The sequence below is a fragment of the Bufo bufo genome, chromosome 5 (assembly GCF_905171765.1).
Source record: "Bufo bufo chromosome 5, aBufBuf1.1, whole genome shotgun sequence".
NCBI classification, from domain to species: Eukaryota; Metazoa; Chordata; class Amphibia; order Anura; family Bufonidae; genus Bufo; species Bufo bufo.
The window spans coordinates 426,710,556-426,731,719 of NC_053393.1; the positions used below are offsets into that span (position 1 = coordinate 426,710,556).

The 21,164-nt window shown below is 45.3% G+C and overlaps 1 protein-coding gene across 1 annotated transcript; it reads left to right on the top strand.

Moving 5' to 3' along the window:
* The first annotated feature begins 2,859 nt into the window (after positions 1-2,859).
* On the top strand, positions 2,860-18,263 carry LOC121002548. Its single transcript, XM_040433991.1, has 6 exons — positions 2,860-2,949; positions 3,220-3,553; positions 6,973-7,113; positions 15,066-15,077; positions 15,195-15,211; positions 18,168-18,263. The coding sequence occupies exons 1-6, from the start codon at positions 2,860-2,862 to the stop codon at positions 18,261-18,263; spliced, it is 690 nt and encodes a 229-aa protein (XP_040289925.1).
* Positions 18,264-21,164: the final 2,901 nt, after the last annotated feature.

The window sequence follows — 21,164 nt, forward strand, 5'->3', positions numbered from 1 at the left end:
AGTTTAAAAAAAAAATTGAAAACATAAAAAAAACAAATGAAAAGGAAAAAAAATGTGCAAGATAACAAAAAAAAGTCAGTGTCCCCCAGAGGTCTTTTAAAGATCTCTTGGGGGATATACAGTGCTGTAAAAATATATAAAATAAAAAAAAAGGAAATTTTTGCAAAAAGATGTTAAAGGATAACTGTCATTTTTTATTTTTTTTGGAGTATTGGATTGTGGTGATTAATATCTCCTTGGTGGCCCTATTTAAACTTTTCAGTGTGTATTCAATTACCCCTTAATTCCACAGTTTTGTTCCCTGTACGGCCTACTTTTACCTGTGATTAAAATCAGGTTGCTATGCATGGTCCTCTATCTGTTGAAGGAGAGGACACAGAAGCAGGCAGCCTGCAAGGTCAGATTACAGACAGCCAGGGACTGTAGGTAAAGGATTAAAGCCAGGTCCTCCCCAGCAGCTGATAACATCGCACTTCTCCCTGTCCCTGCGCTTGGCAGACGCTCCCTCACTCAGCAGAGCTGAAGGATGTAGAGCCGAATCAGCGCAGGGAAGGGAGATCTGCCATCTGCTCAGTGTATAAATGAAAGCAACATGTGGTAAGAGGACCCCTCAGTGCTGCAGGAGATTAACCCTTTAGGGGGAGGCTCTGGTTAGTGACACTTTTGGGGGGCTATTGTTACTGGCTAGTGAGGGCAGGCGGGATTAGCCTCAGGGTGAGGGCAGTGGCGGCCATCTCAACTGAATAGTGAAATTACATTTTTATGTAGACTGGTTGCTAAGGGCTGAATCTTATTAAATATGGGGTAAGTCAGTCTAATAGTAACTGATTCTGAAATATCATGTTATTAGTAACTACATATATGGAAATTGAAATTAGGGTCTAAATGTGACAGTTATCCTTTAAATAAATGAATAAATAAAATACAAATAAAAAAAAAAACTAAAAAGAAAAAATTGTTCACTGTCATATTATGTCAAAAATATATTTTAAAAATAAATAATAGTGATGATAAAAATAAAAAAAAATACAAAATAAATAAAATACAAAAAAAGGAAAATGTGCAAAGTAAAAAGTCAGTGTCCGTCCAAAAAATAAAAAAAGTTCAAAGTGTTTGAACCATGTGCGCTAAATCACAAAAAAGTGACTGGTCATTAAGGCCTTTTCAGGCCTGGTCATTAAAGGGTTAACCAATAAGTGCTTTCCCGGCTAGTAAGGCCTCATACACACGACCGTACCCTTTCTTTCGGTCAGCAGGACACCAGCCATGTGTGTTCTGCATTTTGCAGAACGAAGTAACGGATGCGGACAGCACATGGAGTGCTGTCCGCATCTTTTGCAGCCCCGTTAAAGTGAATAATAAAAAAAATGTGGCTCAGATGCGGACTAAAACAATGGCCGTGTGCGTGAGCCTTCAGGGAAAATGCTTACTGGGTATTGCAGGGCACCTACAGTATATCTGGGGGTGCAGGAGGCGGTAATAACCAATGAGCGCCGTCCTCTGCAGTGAAGTAAAGCGCTTATTTGTGAATAGGTCACTGTGCCACTCTGTGGTCTGCTCATGCTGCTGCCACCTCACCACTCTGTGGTCTCCTTATTCTGCTGCTACATCACCACTCTATGGTCTCCTTATGCTGATGCCACCTGACCACTCTGTGGTCTCCTCATGCTGCTGCCACATCACCACTATGTCACTGGGCCACTCTGTGGTCTCGTCATACTGCTGCCACCTCACCACTTTGTGGTCTCCTCATGCTGCTGCCACATCTCCACTATGTTATTAGGCCACTCTATAGTCTCCTCATGCTGCTGAACCCTCACCACTCTGTGGTCTTTTCATGCTGCTGGCACCTCACCCCTATGTCACTGGGCCACTCTTTGGTCTCCTCATGCTGCTGCCACCTCACCACTCTGTTGTCTCCTCATGCTGCTGCCACCTCCTCACCACTATGTTACCGGGCCACTCTGTGGTCTCCTCAAGCTGCTGCCAAATCACCACTCTGTGGTCTCCTCATACTGCTGCCACCTCACCACTCTATGGTCTACTCATGTTGCTGCCACCTCACCACTCTATGGTCTCCTCATTCTGCGGCCACATCACCACTATGTCCCTGGGCCACTCTGTGGTCTCCTCATGCTGCTGCCACCTCACCACTATGTCACTGGGCCGCTCTGTGGTTTCCTCATGCTGCTACCACCTCACCACTCTGTGGTCTCCTCATGCTGCTGCCACCTCACCACTCTGTGGTCACCTCATGCTGCTGCTACCTCACTTTGTTACTGGGCCACTCTGTGGTCTCCTCATGCTGCTGCCACCTCACCACTATGTCACTGGGCCACTCTGTGGTCTTCTCCTGCTCCTTCCACCTCACCTCTCTGTTGTCTTCTCATGCTGCTGCCACCTCACCACTCTGTCACTGGGCCACTCTGTGGTGTCCTCATGCAGCTTCCAGCTCAAAACTCTGTCATTGGGCCACTTTATGGACTTCTCATGCTGATCCCACCCTCCCCACTCCATGACTGGGCCACTATTTTGCCTTTTTGCCCTGGTTGACATCATTTATTTGACCCTTCTTCTGATCTGTCAGAAGGTAGGAAAAATGAGACGCACAACGGATCCTGTCTATGTAGCAGCTGTAAGACCTGTTAGTTAGTCCGGACAGGAGCGCAGCGGTGGGGGAGGACGTCCATGAAGAGGCTTGGCAGTACAGGACTAGGTGAGGAAAGGGTTAATGGTGAGTGGGGGCGGGAGCCGAGGTGAGGCGCGAGTTGCTAGGGCGGCGGGGGGCGTGGCCAGAGGCGAGACTGAGGAAGAAGGCGGAAGCAGGAGCAGTGTTGGCCAGGAGACTGAATCGGCAGCATGTCGGCGCCTGTGATGACAGTGGAGGAGATGTTAGAGAGGCTGAGGAGAGAAGCGGAGGTGCGGGGGCCTGGCTGGCTGCAGGAGCAGGTTGGTGCATGCATGGTTTCACCTGCTCCTGTGGCTACCCCTAATGCTCGGGCTGCCCGGCCGCGGCGGAGTATTCCACCGGCGCGCCTAAGCCCTGAAGTCACCCCCCGGGCCCGGCGCCGAGTAGGGAGCCCCCCTGTGGACCCTCGGCGGCGGAGAGCGGCCGCTCAGCCTTCTGCGAGCCGCTCTCGCCGTGGGAGGAATCCCGATACGCGGCGGGGCCCTGTGAGGAGTGGGACGCCCCTTCCCCCGCTCCCTGCGGCTGTGCAGCTGGATTCGGGACCAGGAACGGTGGACCGGCCCAGTCCCTCCTTCAGCGGGCGGTCCACTCGGCGGTGTGATGAGGTCCGGGTTCCTCGGACTGCGCTGGTGGTGGACGAATACCAGCGCAGGTCCAGAGAAGATTTGAGCAGCGTGGAAGAAGGTCCCCTTGCGGTGGTGGAGGCCGCGGTCTCGTCCCGGTGTCCGGCCAGTGTGGTGCAGAGGGTCGTGCAAGCGGTCCAGGAGGAGCAGCCGTCGACGTCCAGGAGCTATGATGGTGCGGTGTCCGTGCGGCAGGAGTCAGGATCTACGGCAGCGGGAGTCACAGCGCCCGTGGTGCCTGGTGAGATTGCTTGGGGTTCCATGTTAGAGCAGGGTCTCCCGGTTGGTGGGGGGGGACCATGGGGGATTTTAGTAAGGGTTTGGGGCAGTTTTTGGGGGGATTGGCAGGATGGTTGTCAGGTATGGGAGCTGGCGGGGGGTCTCCGTTGCCTGGGTGGGGAGTGGTGCCGGGGTCAGGGGCTGGTGCGCAAGGGGTTGCGGCGGGGTTGGGGTCGGTGTCAGTGGAGACGCAGGCTGGTGGAGAAGGGGAGGGGCAGAGGTTAGATGATAGGGCTCGTGGTGAGGTGTATGTGTGCTTTGAGGGGCCGCTGGGGGCTCATTTGAAGCAAGAAGTGAGGGAAAAGATCTGGAAAGGTGAGTACGTGGAGATATTCTCGCTCCTCCCATTAGAAAGGTTTAATTTGGATAGGGGTAAGAAGGACGAGGGAAAAAAGGAGGAGGAGGAGGAGAAGCGGCGGCACCGTTTGATCCCACGTACCTTTGCTAATTGGCTTCAGGCGTTTGCCATATTAGCAAGTGTCATTGGGGAAAGGGCTCCGGAATGTTGTTCGGTGCTTTTTTGCTACCAGGACGCTATTGGGGAGGCTTATAGGGTTTATGGTGGGATGGGTTGGCTCAGGTACGATGAGCAGGTCCGGCAGCGTAAGGCGGTGAGGCCTGATATCCGGTGGGATCATAAGGATATTGGGTTGTGGTTGAGGGTGACGGCGCCTCCTAGGGCTGGGCAGTCCTTTCGGGGGGAGTCCGGGGGATCATCCCCGGGGGCGTTGGCAGCGGCATCGGCAAAAGGGTTGTGTTTCCTTTTCAACGAAGGAAATTGCAGATTTGGGGCCAAGTGCAAATTTAAGCACGAGCACACGGGGTGTGGGGGAGCCCATGGAGCTAACCGTTGTTTCAAAGGGGGAAGGAATAGGGGGGGGTGATGGTTCTGGAAAAGGGACGGACGCCGGTGCGGGTGGAAGAGATGCAGGTGTTCCTAGATAGATACCCTGATCGGGTTGCGGCTGGTTTGTTGGGGGATGGTTTTAGGTTTGGTTTTCGGATTCCATCGGTGGTTACGGCGGGGCCTATGGTTCCTAAGAATCTTAGGTCTGCGCTTGTTCACGCGGAAGTAGTAACCGAGAAATTGAGGAAGGAGGTGGAGTTGGGGCGGATGGCGGGTCCATTCAAGGAGCCGCCGATTGGGGGGTTGAGGGTGTCTCCGCTGGGGCTGGTGCCGAAGAAAGAGCCGAACAAGTTTCGGCTCATTCATCACTTGTCTTACCCGAAAGGTGCGTCGGTCAATGATGGTATAGATCCTGAACTTTGTTCGGTGGTCTACACTTCATTTGATGCGGCTGTAAAATGGGTGAGGCGGTTGGGGCGTTTCGCTTGCTTCCGGTGCATGTAGAGAGCATGAGATTGTTGGGTTGTTGTTGGGATGGGGAATATTTTGTGGATAGGTGCTTGCCGATGGGCTGCTCTCTTTCGTGTGCGTATTTTGAGACCTTTAGCTCATTTTTGGAATGGGTAGTGGTGGAAGTTTCAGGTTGTTCATCCGTTATCCATTATTTAGACGATTTTTTATGTTTAGGGCCGGCGAATTCTCGGGTTTGTTCTTTGTTGCTGCATACAGTGCAGTCGGTTTTTGCGCGCTTTGGGGTACCGTTGGCGCAGGAGAAGACGTTGGGTCCGGTGACGGAATTGTGTTTTTTGGGGATTGTTATAGATACGGAACTGATGGAGTGTAGGCTTCCGCAGGATAAGTTGGTGGATTTACGTCAGGAGATTGATAGGGCCATTGGGAGGGAGAAGATTAGGTTGCGGGAGTTGCAGTCATTGTTAGGTAAATTGAATTTTGCGTGTCAAATTATGCCTATGGGTAGAATTTTTTGTAGAAGATTGGCCGCGGCTACGGCGGGGGTATCGGCGCCGTATCATTTTATCAGGTTACGTAAAGAGTTAAAAGGGGATTTGAGGGTGTGGGCGGAGTTTTTGGGTCAGTACAATGGTAGGTCTTTGGTGATGGCGGAGTTGTGTGATAGCGTGGATTTTGAGTTATATACAGACGCGTCAGGAGGGGTGGGTTTTGGGGCCTATTGCCAGGGACAATGGTGTGCAGGCGTGTGGCCAGAGTCGTGGGTAAGTCGTGGGTGGGTGAAAAACATGGCCTTGTTAGAACTCTTTCCCATTGTAATGGCGGTGGTGTTGTGGGGCGAGAAATTTGAAAACAGGAAGGTGCGCTTTCATTGTGACAATTTGGGGGTGGTTCAGGCTATCAACAGTTTGTCCGCATCTTCCCCGCCGGTGGTGAGGCTGTTACAGTTTTTGGTATTGCGATGCTTGTCGATTAACGTGTGGTTGGTGGCGGAACATGTGGCTGGAGTGGCTAATTCAGTGGCGGATTCTCTTTCTCGTTTACAGTGGGAGCGGTTCCGGCTTCTTGCGCCAGAAGCGGAGGTGGAGGGTCTGGAGTGTCCGTCGTGGCTGTGGGCGATCCTGGAGGAGAAGTGATGGGTTTGTTGAGGGATTCATTGAGTCCGGGTACTTGGAGGGAGTATGGTAAGGCGTGGACGACCTGGGAGGCGTGGAATGGGTCTTGGGGTGCTGGTGGAGTGGATGGTGATGTGCGGTTATTGATGTTGTTGGGGCAGTTGAAGAGCGAGGGGTGGTCGGTGTCAAAGGTGACTCATCTTATTTCAGGTATAGCGTTTGGTTTTAAATGGCGGGGGTTACCTGATTTGACTAAGAGTTTTTTGGTGCGGCAGGTTTTGAAGGGTTGGCGTAGGGGTGCAGGCAGGGTGCCGGACTGTCGTAGGCCGGTGTCTTTTGAGCTGTTGGTGCAAATAGGTGATAAGTTGAGTGGCGTTTGTAGTTCAGGGTGGGAGCTAGGGCTGTTTAAGGCTGCGTTTGCTTTGGCATTTTTTGGGGCTTTCCGGTTGGGGGAGTTGGTGTGTGATAGTGTTAGGAGAGCGGGGGGCCTTAGGAGTGAGGATATTGAGTTGGTGGGGGATAGGTTGCATGTCCGGATTCGCAGGTCAAAAACGGATCAGGAAGGTAGGGGGCAGCGTTTTACGTTGTTTACAGTGCCGGGGTGTAGTATGTGCCCGGTGAGGTGTGCGGGATCGTATGGCGCGGGTCTGCAGAGGAACGAGGTCCTGTTTTTGAGGCATGAGGATGGTTCCTTTTTGTCTAGGTTCCAGTTTCTGGCGGTCTTTAAAAAATGTTTAAAGGTTTTGGGGGTGCCGGTCAAAGACTATTCTGGGCATTCATTCAGAATTGGGGCGGCAACGGAGGCAGCCAGGTTGGGCGCCAGTGAGGAGGTGATTAGGAGGATTGGGCGTTGGGAGTCGGTTCGTTTTAAATCGTATGTGCGGCCTGCATTGTTGTAGAGTGAGGATGTAGGTAGGTGATGTTTATTTTGTTCTTTTGTGTTCACAGGTCGAATGATGGCGGCGTTGGTGTGGATTTTGGGGCACTCCTATGTGTTCTGGGGTGCGATTAGAGCGGATGTGAGGCCGAGTGGGCGGCAGTTGGGTGTGAGTCCGGAGTTGGCTACGGTTATGTGGTTAGGCGTCAGAGGTATGTTGTGGGGCGGAGTGTTGCGGGAAGTGCATCATTTCGTTCGTTTGGATCGTCCTCCTAATGTGTTGGTTTTGCATGTGGGGGGGAATGATTTAGGAAAGCGTCCGTTTAGGGAATTGGTTCGGGATGTCAAGTTTGACTTACTCAGGATTTGGGCGTTGTTTCCGGGGGTGATTATTGTCTGGTCTGACATTGTGCCGCGGAAGGCGTGGAGAGGTGCGAGGTCAGTGGAGAGCCTTAACAAGGCTAGGATAAAGGTAAACAGAGCGGTGGGCCGTTTTATGGCGAGGAATGGTGGTGTGGTGGTGCGGCATGAGGTATTGGAGAAGGGTGAGGGTGCGTTTTGGAGGGCAGATGGAGTGCACCTGAATGCGGTAGGTACGGATTTGTGGGCTCTGGGGCTCCAGAGTGGAGTGGAGATAGCTTTGCGTATGTGGAGGGACGCGCAGGGTTGAGGTGGTCAAGCTGCGCGTTCTTGGAGGCGGGGGAGGTCCTTGAAGTGGTGGAATATGGTGGTACCTGAGGATGGGAGGGCCCCGCGGGAGGCGCTGGACTCTCATTGAGGAGCTGGTAGGAACTAATTACGCGTCCATCAGTTGCTGCCTCCGAGCTGGGTTCAACGGCTGGGGGCAAGATGGAGACGCAGGTGTTCCAGTGTTTATAAAGTTATTGGGGCTTCTAGGACCTCCCTCGTCATGGGTTAACTCATGTTATATTTATGTTGTATTTATTTAATAAACGGCTGCTGTGGCCGATTAAATCCAAGCAGTGGTGTGGTGTGTTTATTTATGTGGGTTAGGGAAGGGGTGGGGTTTAGGGATGGGTAGGCTTATAGGACTGAACGAATAGCCAATGCCTTCTTCATGACATGGTCCCTGTTTTGCATCAGAATTGGCTTATGATTTGGTAGCCAAAAGCAGGATTGGGTACAAAACACAGAATACATGCAAATATTCCATTCACGTGTCATCTCTGTTTTGGATCCACTCCTGTTTTTTTTGTTGGGCTTTAGCAATACTGATGGATTACTGACCAAATGCTGACCGAGTGAAGGCCTATGATCAACAGACAGGATCAGTTTTTGGGAGTTATTGTTCTGACGGATTAGAAGAAGGGCAAAATAATCAGTGACGTCAACGCAAACTTACTGCTGACACCCTCTCCACTCTGTCAGGGAGCTCTACTTGAATAAGCATTTAATAGAACAGGTTCTGTAGACATCTATGTGGAATCAGCTGACGATGGTGTAAAAGGACTGCGCTCTTTCATGCTATAGTAGGATCCTGGGCCTCTGCACGGTTCTTTATACCCAAAAAAATGGCTGTCGCCAGCCGAATTGTGCACCGCACGGCCACAAAATCACAAACTCCTATAAATGCACAGGACGCCTGCGGTGATGTTCATACAAAAATATTTTATTAAACATATATGCAAATAATACAAGACAATGAATACAAAAAATTGATTAAAACGCAGAAGGGACATGCGGACAAATGTGGATGAAAATACCCCCCATGGCCAGTATATAAATTAATTCATGATTGTAACAAATTGCCACTGTCCGTGTGGAACACCGAAAATCATAACCAGCATACTATAGATTATAAACAATCACGTCAAAAGTACATAGACATGGATGTATCCATGACCATGTCAGTGAACGGATCAACAAAAAACTCCAAACTGGGTCACCTCAGTAAATACCACATAATAACCCTGATAGACAATAAAATCAGGGAGTCTGAGGAGACCCTGGAGCATATAGTATGCGGCAAAGTTAGGGCACCGGTGGCCACACAGACAGAATTACAGGCATATAAAGTACAACATAGTGCAGTGACCAACCTGGCAGGGGGGAGCAACCCGACGACCGTTTCGCTCTCTGGCTTCTTAACAGGGTTTAATACATTTTTTGTATTCATTGTCTTGTATTATTTGCATATATGTTTAATAAAATATTTTTGTATGAACATCACCGCTGGCGTACGGTTCTTTATACCTGGCGCTAACATTGACCTGTAAGGCTTAGCTCACACTTGAGTTATTTGTTCAGTTTTGGCCCCATAACTGCCCAAATAAGTGAAGTGTGCAGTGATTCTAAGAGCGACGCCTGTCATCTGCATGTCATACTGACTCACAGTATTGTTTCACTACCACAGCAGACTTCCTATGCGTGTTACTGGAAGGCACAGTGTTCTACACCACTATACAAGCTCTCTGCAGCCAGGAAATAGCCGTTTTTTTATGTGATTCGCCACAAATAAATTCGGATCGAATCTAATCTTTTTGGAAAATTCAGCGAACCAACCGAATCACATTTTTGAGAAATTCACTCATCTTTAATTGTATTTAAAGAGCCATAAAATTTTTCTTTTTCTTTTGATAAAGCTGTATGAGGGCATGTTTATTAGTGGAACGAGTTGTAGTTTTCATTGGTGCCATTTCAGAATACATACAACCTATTGAACTATTTGTATTGCATTTTTGGGAGGAGGGATATACAAAAAAACCATCCTATTTTTAATGTTGACAATGTTCACTGTATAGGATAAAAAAAATTGATAATTTTATTGTATTTATCGCTGTGGATGCAGAGATAACAATTATGTATAGGTTAATTATTTTTATTATGTAAATAAACATGTTTGAAAGCTAAAACAAATGCATTTTAAAAATTTTTCCAAACAATTTCTTTAACATGCTATCCACTGATCTTTATATATAACACTGCAATTCTTCTGTACTGCACTGCATTATGTTAGTTGCTGTAAAACAGACATGAATGAATATACATTCATACATAGCAGGTCTGGAGGCCATTGTTAGGCCCCCAGCTGCCATAGCAACCCCTCATCACCCGCAATCACATTATCAATAGAGTGAGAAACCACCTTCTAACCACTTGCATGCCGTGGTCAACACTGACTGTGGCATCTAAGGGGTTAAACTGCTAGGATCATTGTTATTTCTAATCCTTGCAATGAGAGCAGGGTGCCAGCAGTATAATACAGATGGCACCCACAAGTGATTGCACAGGCACAGCTCCTGTGACTGCACCAACACTGCGTTGTAATATTATGTCACTGAGCGTTAACCTGCAGCTTGCAGCAATGTATGCAGCGTACTCAAGTTGTGTGTAGAAATGTGTTCCTGGGTGTAGTAGTGCAATAGACACTAACCTGAGACGGCTGACTCTCTGCATAAGCAGGTGATGGTAGGAAAATGTTCGTGACGCCAGTGCCAATTAAACGGTGGCACGCCGTTTGCTGATAGCAGGAATAACTGAGGAACCACGTGATGTTAAAACAAAACTCCAACTTTAGTAGTTTCCATATAGAGACATTAACGGAAGCACAGTTCCTTTGCATACAGTTAATTTTTAAATACGGTCGATGCAGGCAATACAGATTAAGCAAGGTGACTTCAGAGTGTGAAACACAGGACTTGCAGTACAGGAGCTTGCACTCTATTCCTGACTGATCCTGAGACATAGAAAATCTTCTCCAAGGCCCAATACCTTAACTCTGGCGTATATCCTTGGTTCTCTCTTTATAAAGTACCTCCTCTGTTATCTTGAGTACCTCTTGCTTTTCTGCGCTTTGCCTCTGTCTCCCTCTCAGCTTCCTCAGGCTCTTTAACTGAGGTATTCCTGTTTCGGCATATGGGAATTCAGGAGGGGAACCTTCTACTAGAATCTGGAACCCGGTTACAGGGACTGCAAAACCCTCTCCTGGACCGCAGGCTTCAGGCCTGGACTTGTCTCTGACATGGTCTAGTCTCCAGACTCAACTCCAGACTCAACTCCAGACTCAACTCCAGACTCAACTCCAGACTCAACTGCCCTTCCTTTCCCTGTCTGGGCCTTATATAAACTAGGGCTCCCTAGCTCCCTCTAGTGACTAAGAGCTGGGATGACACCCCTAGCAGGCCTGTACATGCAAGTTTCACAGTAACAGGGAAATACATAGCATTACATTATATGACAATTTATAAAGATGACATATACCAACTTCCCCATAATTAAGGAGGGACGACAGCACACCAAGTGACACTTTTGTAGTGACGGGCATTACAGTCCCCGTACACTACATGTACACACTCAGATTGGGTCACTGTCACTAGTGGGGTACCACAGGGGTCAGTATTGGGTCCTATTCTCTTCATAATATTCTCATTTTTTTTTATTTTTTTTTGCCTTCCTCTGTATCTACTTGCAGGATAACAGGCTGAACTGATTGGACAGATGTCTTTTTTCAGCCTTACAAACTGAATGTTATCTACCATTAGGCTACTTTCACACTAGCGTTCGGAGCGGATCCGTCTGATGTTTCATCAGACGGATCCGCTCCGATAATGCAGACGTTTGCATCCGTTCAGAACGGATGCGTCTGCATTATAACTTAGAAAAATCTCTAAGTGTGAATGTAGCCTGAGCGGATCCGTTCAGACTTTACATTGAAAGTCAATGGGGAACGGATCCGCTTGAAGATTGAGCCATATAGTGTCATCTTCAAGCGGATCCGTCCCCATTGACTTCCATTATAAGTCTGGACGGATCCGCTCGCCTCCGCACGGCCAGGCGGACACCCGAACGCTGCAAGCAGCGTTCAGGTGTCCGCCTGCTGAGCGGAGGCTGAACGCTGGCAGACTGATGCATTCTCAGTGGATCCGCCTCCACTGAGAATGCATTGGGGCCAGACGGATGCGTTCGGGGCCGCTCGTGAGCCCCTTCAAACGGAGCTCACGAGCGGACACCCGAACGCTAGTGTGAAAGTAGCCTTACAGTGCTAGGCTAAAAAGAGGTTAAATGGAGTTCCAGAAAAATCTCATTAAAGAGCATCAGTCACCTTTTCAGTTGCAATCATAGTTAGGGTCCATTCACACGTCCGTTTTTTCTTTCCTGATCTGTTCCGTTTTTTCTGGAACAGATCTGGACCAGATCTGGACCCATTCATTTTCAATGGGTCCTGGAAAAAAACGGACAGCACAATGTGTGCTGTCTGTTTCTGTTGTTCCGTTCCGCATGTCCGTTTAAATATAAAACATGTCCTATTCTTTTCCTGAAAAATGAGATCCTGGTACAATACAAAGTCAATGGATCCGCAAAAAACGGAAGACATTCGGATGTCATTACGTATGTCATCCGTTTTATACGGAATCCGTTTCTGGAAATTACATTTAATTTTTTATTTATTTTTTTAAAAGAAATCCAAACAACTTTATTTGCTTATTGAAATTTATACATGTTTCCGTTTTTTGCGGATCCGCAAAAAACGGATGACATACAGATGACATACGGAAACATTTTCAGGAACAACGGATCCGCAAAAAACGGACCGAAAATCGGATTATAGAAAAATACTGACGTGTGAATGTAGCCTTATATTACAATATATTCTTATATGGGGTATAAATTAAATGATAAGGCAGGTTTAATAAATATTTAGAAAGTGTAAACTTAGACTAGATATTAATTAGATATATCAAATGGTTATAAATTTATATTTGGGTCAGCAGCCCAGGGCCCCACATACAAAAGCCTGCAGTGTATTGCCAGTCTTCATAAGCAGGCTGTATTACGGACCAAACATAATACTGAAGGGAGAGGGAGGGGTGAATGAGGAAGGGTCAGGTGACCTCTGGACGTCAGGTCACGTTCTGACGCAGGGGTCATTTTCACAGACTATTCCCCACAATGTAAAGTTGAGTGTCTGTTGGCTGTAACTAAATACAGCCTCTAGTGTTGGAGAGCGAATCAGGAAGAATCCAGGAGACCTGTCTTCTGCTCCCCCCAGAAGTTCTCCCTGAATAAAAAACATGAAAGAAAAAAATAAGCTCTGACCTCCTGGGATGGGGCAGCAAGGTCATGGCCCCCTTCACCTAAACAGGCTTCATGACAGAAGATAACAAGAGTGTGTGTGTACATATATACAGTATATTGTAAGGGATCGCTCTCTCTCAGGGGTCGGCAATGAGAGACTTCTCATCAAACAGGGGATTTTCAAGCTCAAGCAGTGCTTTGTCACACAGCACATCACATTTCCAAGTTTGGCCTCACTCAGCACCATGAAGTCGCAGCTTCACCTCACAATGTGTTACATCAACACAAAACAATAAATGCTTGCCCGGCTAGGCACTCACTATACAGAGGTCTCCCTAACTCACCTCTAAAGACGCAGTTCACATTGTGGTATTCAGCTTTGGTCCGACTCTCTTCTCCAGGTGTCGCTGGATCCCCCCAAACTCAGGCTTACTCAGCCTTGTGGCCCCCAGCCCTCCTGGCTGGAGCCACACAGACCCTCTCAGGGTCTGTTCCCTGGGGCCTAACTCCTCCTTTCACACACTGAGGATTGCTTTATCCCCAAGTGATTATCGCACCTGGCCTCACCTCAGGTCAGGTGATTGTGGGGAAAACGCAGCAAATCAATACATACATCTCCTCTAATAGGTATGAGGCCTGTCACTGCCTCTATATATATATATATTTGAAACCAGCAGTTTACATACACTATATAAAAAGACAAATATGCATGTTTTTCTCAATATCTGACATGAAATCAGAATAAACCTTTTCTCTTTTTGGTCAATTAGGATTACCATAATTATTATTATTTGCTAAATGCCAGAATAATGAGAGAGAGAATGTTTTAAGGCATTTTTATTACTTTCTGCAATGTCAAAAGTTTACAATGCCTTTAAACAATTCTGGACTGCCCATAGGATTGATGATGTCATGTGTTTGGAAGCTTCTGTTAGGTTTGTTGGCAACATCTGAGTTAATTAGAGACACACCTGTGGATGCATTTAAATGCCCATCTGAAACACACTGCTTCTTTGTGTAGTATCATGGGAAAGTCTAAAGAAATCAGCCAAGATATCAGGAAGAGAATTGTGGACTTGCACAAGTCTGGCTCAACTTTGGGGGCAATTTCAAGGTACCTGAAGGTGCCTCGTTCATCTGTACAAACTAATATATTCAAGTACAAACAAGATGGGAATGTCCAGCCATCATACCGCTCAGGAAGGAGACGGGTTCTGTGTCCCAGAGATGAACGTGTTTTGGTCCTACATGTGCATATCAACCCAAGAACAAAAGCAAAAGACTTTTGTGAAGATGATGGTGGAAGCTGGTAAGATTGTGTCAATATCCACAGTAAAATGAGTACTATATCAACATGGGCTGAAATGCCACTCTGCCAGGAAGAAGCCATTACTCCAAAATAAACATAAAAAAACGGATTAATGTTTTCAAATGCACACAGGAACAAAAACCTAGGCTACTTTCATATCTGCGTTTATAGGATCTCAATAGCGGAAGAAAATGCTTCAGTTTTGTCCCCATTCATTGTCAATGGGGACAAAACTGAACGGAACGAAACGGAATGCACCAAAATGCATTCCATTGCGTTTGGTGGCGTCCTGCAAGCAGCATTTTTCTGTCCGAGATGTGGTGCAGAGCAAGACGGATCCGTCCCGACACACAACGTAAGTCAATGGGGAAGGATCTGTTTTCATTGCTACAATAGAAAACGGATCCGTCCCCCATTGACTTTCAATGGTGTTCAAGACGGATCCGTTATGGCTATAGAAGACCTAATACAACCGGATCATGATGGATGCATGCGGTTGTATTATTGTAACGGAAGCGTTTTTGCAGATTCATGACGGATCTGAAAAAAAACGCTAATGTGAAAGTAGCCTTATGTGTACAGCCCCGGGCCCAGGGTACACTTAATCCACCCCTGGTGACATGATAGACGGTCAGTCAGTCATCAACATGTAGAGGAAACTGTTTTGTTTTTTAAGAGATCTGGTGAGGGACAGAGCCTCTAATGAATATACATGAAGCCAAATCATCAGCTGTCGTTTCTATTAAGATACACAGATGAAATTTAAGACGATCATGGAGTTTTCTATATTAACATAATATTAATGTCTTTTGATGGTAGCTGGTGCCCGTGGTGAGTCTGCACCAATGTCTTTTGGCGTCGCTGTAGTAATGCTCTTACTCCTGCAATTTAACACCCAGAGGCAAAGATAGAAACGGTTTATAAAAATTTCTGTTTACTCTTTTCCAGCGTATATAGCACTCACTGTAAGCTATGTAGTTAATAGAGGAAGCAGTAATGCTTCTTTCTTTACTGCACCCAAGAATCATGTGTCTCTGGTGTCTCTGGGCATGGCAGAGCTGCTGGGTCTTTTCAGATCCAGATCAGTTCTGCCAGTGAAAAGTTTCACTATGTGCAGCCAGTCAATCAGCAGGTAGCCATCACCTGTGATGTCACAGCCCTATAAAGCCCTCATCCCATGCGCTCTCTGGCATTGTCCAGTGAGCTGAGCATAGGGAGAGACGTCACAAGCGCTCATATGCGAGGGACAGTGTTTTTGCAATAATCTAGCAGCCATGTTTGATCCATCTACCGTGTTCGGCCATCTGGTCTTAACCCTAATAATTTTATAAGCAAAGTAACACTAGGTTTATATTAGGGAAGGATCCCGGAGTTTATAGAGGAATCCACATGGGGTTTTGGTCATCCCTGTTGTGAATCCCTCAATTTTATTGCTTTGAGCTGTGTAACATCTCTGGTACCATCACACAGGAAGACAGCGTCTTCTGTATACACGCCGGGGGGAGCCGGAGCAGACCCGGATGACCATGGCAGCTGAAGGGTTAAAAGTACACGACCGACATTACCGCTGGTCGCGGACATTAGTGCCAGGTGTCTGCGCTTTAAAACAGCAGACACACGGTGGCCATGGCACCCGCTCCATTTTAAAACGCCCGGCTGCCAACACAAATTTACTGTCGGCGGCTGGGAAAGGGTTAAAGGATAACTGTCATTTATTTTATTTTATTTGCTAGTTTATTAGAGCTAGGCATGTATACCTGAGTTAGTCTGTCAATGATTACCAAAAGATCTGTAATTACCTCATTAATGTCTCCTGTCCCTTTCCACTGCTCCCTTAAAAGACCGTTGCTATGTCTCATCTGTCTCCGGCTAGGAAGACAGAGGGGCGGTCCTTCACACTGCATGCCTGCATTAGGCTTCAGAGTGAGGAGGCGTGTCTCTCAGTAATCCAATCTGATTGGCTGGCAGGAAGCTGATGGCTACAGCAAGTTTGTATGTGACCTGAGGGAATGCAGTTTTGGCCTCAAAGAACTGGCAGAGGAGCCATCTTGAGAAGATCGTCATAATGTAGGATTCAAAACAGATGTAACTAAGGGGAAAACTCAAGGAAAACAGTGGTAAGTGAAGAAACTAAAGATTGCTTTATGCATAATGCTGCTGCAGTAGTAAAATATGCTAAAATAGATTTTTTGAAGAAAATATTACAGTTATCCTTTTAACTTCCAAGCCTTCGCACTGAGATTGGGCCACCAAGTGGAAAGAATATGATTAGACAGAGTGGCCTGGGAACACTTGATTTATAGTGATTCATGACAAATTAATTCGGATGGAACTGACTTTCTTGGTGAAATTCGGCGAGTCAGCCGAATCAAATTTTTCAAAACTTTACTCATCTCTAATTAAGGCCTCTTCAGACCACGTAACGGATTAAAAAATGACAGTCACCCAAATAGAATATAAGCCTTCACACTGAGATTGGGCCTCCAAGTGGGAAGAATATGATTAGACAGAGTGGCCTGGGAATACTTGATTTATAGTGATTTGTGACTAATTAATTTGGATGGAACTGACTTTCTTGGTGAAATTCGTCAAGTCAGCCGAATCAAATTTTTAAAAACTTTACTCCTCTCTAATTAAGGCCTCTTCAGACCAGGTAACGGATTAAAAAATGACAGTCACCTAAACAGAATATAACATATTATTGTAAAATCAGAGGCTTTTCAGTGAGATAAACATATTTTGATAGAGGGCCCGTTTTTAAAAAGAAGCTGAGGTGTATCGGTCTACTTTTTTTTTATTCAACCCATTTCCTAAAATAGAGTCTATGTTCTATCAGAAGGTATAATAGCAGTAATAGTACTGAAATCAGAATTCCAGTGTATTGATTCCTCTGTCTCTTAACTCTCATAAGTCTTTTCGATGTTGCAGAATTTTTAAACAAGAGACTCCAGTGTTTTCTCGCTTCCCTATTTCTGTTCTTTTTTTCATCCATTCATGCAGTTTTGTAGCAGTGCATACAAGGCATAGTAAATACTCAATTTGTATTTCAAAGGTATAGTCGTGCTTTCATTTGACCAGTACAGTCCAGAGTAGTCAATGAGATATAATAATTCAGCACTCGGATAGCTCCCTCGTAGCCTCAGTAGTTTCCTAGCTGATGTGTCCTGCTTATTGTAAGATACGATGCACAAAATGGCACTTGAATTGTGGAATCTATGATGTGCATTCATTCTTAGAGTTATCTACAAAAACAGGCCACTTGTATAGTATAGCTGAAATAAGTGTCCTTTTATGGTTCTCAAAGTGTTTAATTTCCCGGCTTACAGGAATACAGAGTTTAGAGTGATGGAGCACTATTTTTTACTGTATATGCATCACACCAAGTTCTTAATTTATGGCAATCACAACCATTACTGCTTAATTGGAACTCTGACTCATACACTGACTCAGATATAAAAGCTCATTAGCAATGTCACTGTTGTATTTCAACAGATCTTCCTACCAGATGATGCTGAACAAGAGACTATTCTTATATTAAAGCTTCCAAAATGAACTAATATAAGACATTTTGAATAGAAGAAACCTGCTGTAGAAACAATGGTTTATTCTAGTCCCCCTATTACGGTATTTCACGGGATTGTGCGTGGAAATTCAGCGTGCTTGATCCTTCTGTCCCATAACATCATCTGTCACTGGATAGTCAGCAGCTCCCCATACACATTAGATTGTCGGACAAAACAGCAGGTTCATTGGAAAATACTCTGATGTGTATGAGGGCTTTATATCCTAGTATCTACATGCTGTGCTTAGCTAGAGTTCACAATACGTTAGTTTATATACTGTATGTAATTAGTCAGTCTTTGTTTTTGCATGCCATCATTTGTTTTGCCAGCATTGCCTCTTTTTCTCTTGCTCTCTTAGAAATTACTGTTTCTCCTTGTGGAGATCAAGCTGAAAGGAAGACTTCAGAACAATGCTGCATTGGAAAAAAAGCAAAATAGCTCTCCTCAGTATTGAAGAAAATGGTCTCTCTAGTGCCACAAACAGGTAGCTACACTCAGGTGTCCCAACTATGAGAAGAAAATGTACCTTCCAAGAGATACTACAAGAGCATATCACATAATCAACCAGAACTATACTCTGTACTCAAGAGCAGCAACTCTGAGACTGTTTACAAATAGATGCCTCTGGTTTCGCCATGTTTTAAGACACAATAAAGGGTCTTACATTGACTTACTTGTAGCTACCTATAGATGGAGCTAGAAAGATAATTCTTTCTGGGGTAGAGCTTGCAGCATCCCACTGTTACAACAGTGGTCCACTCCTTCTAGGGTTAAATATGTGCACAAGGAGTTAACTCCTGTTAACTCCTGCACAAGGAGTTAACAGGCTATAGGAACCCTTGCTAGGTGAGGTTGTTCCAGCATCCCCATAGTAAAGTAGTACAGAGAGAGACAGTAAAGTGAGCAGAAGCAAAAAAAAAAAACAGCCCTGGAAAAGAACCCACCAGAGAGGAGCAAAAACCGTAGAGAGAAAGCTTTAAGACCAGCTTAAGTGGAGAAAAGGGAGAAAAAATATTGGCATATTGAAGCATCCCAGTGTTAAGGGGAGGTGCAAAAACAAAATATTTTTTGTCTAAGAGGTTTATGGACTTCACAGCTAAGTTGTCCAGGAGAAGAAAGGCTTTGGGAGCCTGGACGTGCTTTAGAGGCAGACCGGAGATCTGCTAGAACCATGTTTAGCACCTCAAAATTCATCTCCACCATGGGCACCTCACCTAACACCAGGTATGAACCACAAAACCAGAGTTTTCACTGAAGGCAAGAAAAGGTGCGCCATTCGAACCACTGCATGGCCCCAGGGAGCACCAGTGTGAGAACCACCAACCTGAGTAATTACTATGAGCATTATTGCTACCACTGCTCCTGTCCTCCACTCTTCTCCACCTGCTGCAAGCTATTTTGCATAGAATCTCGCTTAGAATTGATTTACATTCCCCGCTCAGGCTATTGTGCTCATTTTTGAATGCTTCTAATTTATATTACCAAGTTGTTTTTTTTGTCTAATTTTCTGTTCTGCTTAAAAACCATTAATAAAAACAGAATTAAAAAAATACCATGGCCAGCAATGAGAATCATGTCTAACAACCATACACTGCAACATTTGTAGGTAGTGGCTTTGTGTTGAAATCCTTTTGTGACCAGATATTTCCAGATATAGTCATATGTCCCCTTTAAAGGAAGTCAAGCTATGTATAAATCAGTCTCTTGAGATCTGTATACTACAGAAGGCGTCTCCATTGACATACAGGAAAGAATTGGCAGCATGCACTGTTCTCTTGTCTAGCATTATCCATTTCCTGTGGTCTAAGTGGAAATGTTTACTGTAAAATCAGTCAATAGTTCTTTCTGTACTACTAAGTTTAATATCATAATGCATCTAGGAAAACCATACCACTTGTCTGGAGCTTGAGCTTATTATCAGATCTGTTACAGAATGGGCAATAAACCAGTCAAAGTCTTAAATCTCATAGGCAAGATGATCTAGATAGGAAGATTTTGGAAATATGTTTTCAGAGATATGGTTCGGCAACAGTTATGGTCTGGAAACAGTTGAATTAAAAACCCAGCAGAAGTAAATTGGGCAAAAGATCACAATCCACATCTATTCTACTAGCGGTAAATGTGTGTCATCTTTTTATTTTCCGTCATTTAATTTCTCATATGAATGGTCTAATGAAATTTGTAGCTCCTGAAATTGTAAAGGCGACCCCATTGGAGTGTTACCCCTCCAGCTGTTACTGTGGTGAGACCATGCAACCTCCACATTTATCAGGACATATATTTTATGTGCTTTTGTTTCTGGTTTCAGTAATATTCCACCTGTCTGCAGATATTTGCACTGTGCCCTACTTGACATTGTGTTGTAATGGTAGTTGGTTCATGTCTTATATAAAGTGTATTGTCTGTTCAGTGATTCTGAGCAAAGATTAAAAGCTTCTCATCTAGAGATTTAGTTCCTGCATTGCCAGGTGCCTAGTAATAAAGAATCTTCAGTTTAAGCCAAGTTTTGTGCCAGATCTTCACCTTTTGTGCTTTGCTGTCAAGAAGGAGATGTAGACTGTGAACATAAATTTGTTGAAATTCTGAATTGAGGTTTCTGGACTACATTCACTTTGGAGCCTCAGTGGAATAAGCAGTAGTAATTGGATCAGGCAGATAATTATAACATTGCAAAGAGCTAATGATCCATCTAATGGGGCATAAGGATAACAGTTTACAGGATCAGTTTATAAAATATGTGGGTTGATGGAATCTACAACTGCACATGTAATTGGTCGACAAAGAAATGAAGCATCTCTGTCTCATATTCTCCATACCCAGATTGGCATCTGCATTCCTTCGTAAAACCAAGAAGAGCTTAGAAACAGCAACTCAATGCTGGTTGAAGGGATTTAACTCAGATCCAATGAAGACACCAGTGATGCAAATTATGACACAGTATTTCAGATATCAACAACCCTTCATCAGGCGTGTGATAATGTGGGATGATGGTATGAACATGGACTCAGGTTCAAAACGGGAGGCAGAAGACATTGTAAGTTCCTCTCACTGGTCGGTTCCATTGCTGTCTCCATGGCACTAGGAATTCATGATGAAGAAATGTTCATACAGTAATTTTCATCAGTGGTGTTATCATTGGATCTAAATAAAATCGCCTCAGTCATCCTTGATGTGCTGTTCCTTTGCTCATCGTGGTTGTACAGAGATGAGCAAATCAATTCTAAACTATTCAAATTTATTGTTAATTTCCCAAAAACTTCAGTTTCAATGAATCTAAAGTGTATGTGATTTGTCCCCTCACAGATCAATAAAAATGGTGTCTGCCATTTTTATATATCAAAATAACATAAGATAA

Excerpts from the sequence above, each read along its gene's own strand:
- LOC121002548 (XM_040433991.1), top strand. The coding sequence starts at position 2,860 with ATGTCGGCGCCTGTGATGACAGTGGAGGAGATGTTAGAGAGGCTGAGG. Across the intron at positions 2,950-3,219 it reads CTGGCTGGCTGCAGGAGCAG|CTGGATTCGGGACCAGGAAC; the intron begins GTTGGTGCATGC and ends GCGGCTGTGCAG. Across the intron at positions 3,554-6,972 it reads CACAGCGCCCGTGGTGCCTG|GTCGAATGATGGCGGCGTTG; the intron begins GTGAGATTGCTT and ends TTGTGTTCACAG.